General features: G+C 34.6%; 1 protein-coding gene across 1 annotated transcript in view; it reads right to left on the minus strand.

Annotated features, from left to right (window-relative positions):
• Positions 1-442: 442 nt before the first annotated feature.
• The window catches only part of LOC103516054 (WD repeat-containing protein 47-like), a 39,517-nt gene continuing 35,063 nt past the window's right edge, over positions 443-4,896 (minus strand). Inside the window, exon 11 of the mRNA XM_026828567.1 lies at positions 443-648. Coding sequence (XP_026684368.1) covers positions 468-648 — 181 coding nt within the window. The 3' untranslated portion in view covers positions 443-467. The remainder of the gene's footprint in view (positions 649-4,896) is intronic.

Here is a 4,896-nt window from a genome sequence, read left to right on the forward strand (position 1 = left end):
CTCAAACGATTTTTTTCTTCTATGAAGGTTTTCTTTTGCAAAATTGTATTTTGTGAACCCCCTATCAAAACAAAAGAAACGTGGATAAAATTCGCTCCGGCATCTACATAGATTTGAAAACTTGTTCAGTGTCTTCATCCCCCCGACTTTCATTATCAGCCACAATAACACAGTGTTCTTTGTAAAAAAATCTTGTGAGGAAGGGTCTATTTTTGGAGAGAGCACCGCGGCCCGCAGAGCCAGTGAACTGAACGGAGAGACAACCCTACCATTACAAGATTAAGCATTGTCTCAAACCATTTTTACTTTCTATTACTACAGTATAGCGGAGCTACTACAGTATAGCGGAGCTATACTAGTTTTCTTCTATGAAGGTTTTCTTTTGCAAAATCGTATTTTGTGAACCCCCTATCAAAACAAAAGAAACGTGGATAAAATTCGCTCCGGGCGGGAATCGAACCCGCGATCTAGCGCTTGCAAAAAAAACGTGGAAAATGTCTTACCTTGACTGGTTCATAGGAAGTATCACCGTTGTATCCGTTGGTTTTAGGTACTTGATGGACAGGGGGGTCTGCAGCTGACTTGACTGTGACTGTAGACGCTGCCGTTGATATTGACTTGTTCCCACTACTCGATGTAGATCGTATACTGGAAAACAGAAGAATACAAAGGTCAGCTTCTCATCATTGTAAATGGTCAGCTTCTCATCATTGTAAATGGTTTCTTCAAATTGTCAAATGCCAGGATAGTTGGTGCCAATGATAATCTTGGTTGTTGTTGTTGTTGTTTTAGCGGCTTTAGCTTTCGCCGTATGGTAATGGCATAAATAGGTTTCTTCAAATTAAATTGATCCCAAGGGCCAGGCAATGCCTAAACCCTTGACAAATGGAGTGTGCCTGAAGGCATGTGATGTGTTCCAATCCACTCGACCCCATAATAAAGAGAAGATATCTTTTTCAGTTTTTCTATCTTTTTTTTTACTTTTCTTATCTTTTAATAAATAAAATTAGAGAACCTTTTAAATTTTCAATGGAAACGTAGAAAAAGATATAACATTTTTTGAAAATAAGAAACAGCGAGACAGGCAATTTTCGAGGACATTATGTTTTTTTTTTATATATCTAATGCCATTCATGGAAAACTCGTTTGACAGTAAAAACTCGTATGCAAATTCAGATTTGGATGTCTTGTGTAATAATCCCATCCATTGATTAAATACAAAGAAAAACTACCAACTTTATTTAAGATTCCAAGTAAAATTGACGTTTTCTTTTATCTTTCATTGACTGATCTTGCCAGCCTAGTTAGCTTAGTTGGTAGTGCGTCTACCTTGTAAGCGCTAGGCCGCGGGTTCGATTCCCGCCCGGGGCGGATTTTATCCGTCGGTTACGACGCTGTTACTCTGATGGACCTTTTGTTGTATTGTTGTCCTCTTTTCACGAAAAAACGGCTTCACCGATTTTGATGAAATTTTTTGTGGTTGTTGAGAAGAGTACTGAGGGTGACATAGGCTATTTAAATTTGTCATATTTTATCCCGATTTAAAATGGTAGCACTTCAAAGTTATGACTCTAATGCCACACTGATCCCGTACAAAGGACGGGTCAACCACTACCACTAGTCCTATAATAAGGAAAGTAATGTAATCTGCTGAAATTTTTGTCGACAATACTGGATGAGCCAATTTGTCACACAGCTGACCAGCTCCCAGTGATGTTCAGATCACCCTGTATACTCCATGAGACCAACACAGGAACCACAAAGCTCGGCCTAATCAGCTGGAATTAATATCCCAGAATACACCATCCAATATAATTAGTGCCCCATCTTGTAGACACCAACCTCAGTGGTGAAGTGATTAGCACGGTTGCCTTTGGATCCGGAACGATGGAAGTTGGTGGTTCGGGTCCAAGTCAAGTAGTAAATTTTAACGTGAAACCGGGAATAATCGCAGTGTATTAAGCCGGGAACGACATCTGTGAAAACATTTATGCTCAACACAATTAAAATTCCTGTTGACAAATGGTTGCGTGTGTATCGGTCCTTGGTTCTTTTTCGAGTTACCGGTTCCATATGAGATGATTTGCAAGCCTGTTTCAGGACGACAGGTTGTTAACGGTTCCATTATATCACAAGCACACTTCTGAAACTAAACAATGAGGAGTATACATTTTTTATTCAGGTATTTGATAGATGTTACTTCGGAACTACTTTCGCATTACTTCAAGACATATTCGGGCCTATCTGGGAAGGAATAGAAAATGTCCCAACCGGATAGGATTCGAAATTACATGCAAGATGCAAGAATTCCACCATCACCATCACTCGGCGGGAAAGCAGAAATTCGACTTTGACTAGAATAAAGTTATCGGAAATAGGATAATACCCGTATAACTAGATTTATGATTGAGTCGAAAATTGAGGAGATTGTACAATCCGTGTGAGTTTGCATGAAAGAAGAGATAGTAAACGGTGGTGATTTGAATGAAATTAATGTTGAATTTGTTTAAATGATCATGAAAAGATGAATAACTTTGAAATGATTAGAACTGATGTTGAAATGTTGAGTTGAGTGTGCTACCTCAAGTTCAAAATCACGTTGTTTGTTTGATTGTTGGTTTGTTGTGCGAAGGAAGGAATTTTAATTGTGTTAAGCATAAATGCTTCAATAGGGGAAAATGAAAACAGATCGCTTTTTTTTACAATATTATTTTATTCACTACCATACCGGGTTTCGCCAGGCGAAAAGCGGTATGGTAGTGAATGAAATAATATTGTAAAACAAAAAAAGTGATCTGTTTTCATTTTCCTCTATTGATTTAAAACTGCACGTAAAAAACTAAAGTTTTTAGTTGAAGAGTTTGCACAAACAGAGATAGGACAAATTGTTTTGAAGAGGCTAAACCGTATAACTGATGATGAAGTCATTAAAATTATAGATAGTGACTATCAAATTATAGGTAGCATCAGGTAATTACGTTATTGGAATTCAACTGGTGGGTGAAAACGGAAATGTGATCTATTACTCTAGTAATAATGATAAAGGACACCGATATGGAGTGGCAATCATTGTAGACAATGAAAAGAAACAGAATTGTAAAATTTACAGCAGAAAAACAAAACCATATAAAATCTCAATCGATGTTAAAATTCAAACTGTTTAGATAAACCCAATCGATCCGGAGATAAGAAATACAGTGTCTTCAGTACAGGACAGTATCCTTGCAGCACGAATAAACACAAAAAGTACAAACTACAGGTACAGGATTACGTAGAGTCACCGAGGAATACCAACTTGTAATACAATTACACACGAAGGAGTACCAAAAGAACACTGTAAAAATAAGGGTTGGTTTGTTGTATAATTTACCTTTTCGACGGCTGCCTCATATTCCGATCTGGACTGAGCAGGGAAATCAAATGTTTGGTCTCCTTCTTACACTGTTCACTGCACAGCACGAAGGAGGGTTGATAGCGTCGAAAGTGTTTCGACATGGCTCAAGAGATCACCATGGAAACTAGTAGAAAATTCACAAATCCCGATATAAAAAAACTCGATTTTAGAAAGAAGCTAGTAGAAAATTCACAAATCCTAAATTGAAGAACTTAACTTTAGAAAGAAACTATAAAATTAAAAAATTATTCAATTAAATTTTGTGACATGTCTGTTTGAGTTGTATGCTGTGTCATATGGCAACCCAGACGCTGGGCAGCTCATCAATAAATTATTGATTGTTTCTCTCTAAAATCCACAAATACAATATAAAGAACTTGATTTTATAAAGAAACTAGTAGAAAATTCACAAATCCCAATATAAAAAACTTAACTAGAAAGAAACTGTTTACGGATTAGTACCAATTTAATCAAAGAAATTAACCTTATAAGAAGAAAATAAAGAAGTTATTTAAACATGAAAATTTCTAAAAAAAAATCAAAGAAAATAACTTTTAATAGATATTTTAGGAAGCTAACATTTTACGGTGATTTATCTGATTAAGGAATTTTTTATAACTTTTAGTTTCAAAAAGACCTAACTATTCTTACAAATTTATTAAATATCTATTTTTCATTTCAATAAGATACGTTTTGTACTAGTAGAAAATTCACAAATCCTAAATTGAAGAACTTAACTTTAGAAAAAAACTATAAAATTAAAAAAATATTCAATTTAATTTTATTGTGACATGTCTGTTTGAGTTGTATGCTGTGTCATATGGCAACCCAGACGCTGGGCAGCTCATCAATAAATTATTGATTGTTTCTCTCTAAAATTCACAAATAACAATATAAAGAACTTGATTTTATAAAGAAACTAGTAGAAAATTCACAAACCCCAATATAAAAAACTTTACTAGAAAGTAACTGTTTACAAATTAATACCAATTTAATCAAAGAAATTAACCTTATAAGAAGAAAATAAAGAAGTTATTTAAACATGAAAATTTCTAAAAAATCAAAGAAAATAACTTTTAATAGATATTTTAGGAAGCTAACATTTTACGGTGATTTATCTGATTAAGGTATTTTTTATAACTTTTAGTTTCAAAAAGACCTAACTATTCTTACAAATTTATTAAATATCTATTTTTCATTTCAAAAAGATAAGAAATCCGAGTCACATTTTGTTAAATACAATAAATGAGCGGAATTGATTACCCAAAAATTAATGATGATTATAAAAACTAATTTGTTAATTAGAGAACATGATAGTTTTTAATCTATGTTAAATTAAAAACTAAAAATTGGTACCGGATAGATATTTGTAGGTATTATTATTTTTAGATATATTAGTTTTTTTAAGACAGCAATATAATTTACTCGCACTTCGTGCTCGGGAGGGGGGCTTCGCCCCCCTCCACCCCCCGGGGGCTTCGCGTGTTCGCTACGCGGGGTTG

The sequence above is a fragment of the Diaphorina citri genome, unplaced genomic scaffold (genome assembly GCF_000475195.1).
Source record: "Diaphorina citri unplaced genomic scaffold, Diaci psyllid genome assembly version 1.1 scaffold1472, whole genome shotgun sequence".
Classification (NCBI taxonomy): Eukaryota; Metazoa; Arthropoda; class Insecta; order Hemiptera; family Psyllidae; genus Diaphorina; species Diaphorina citri.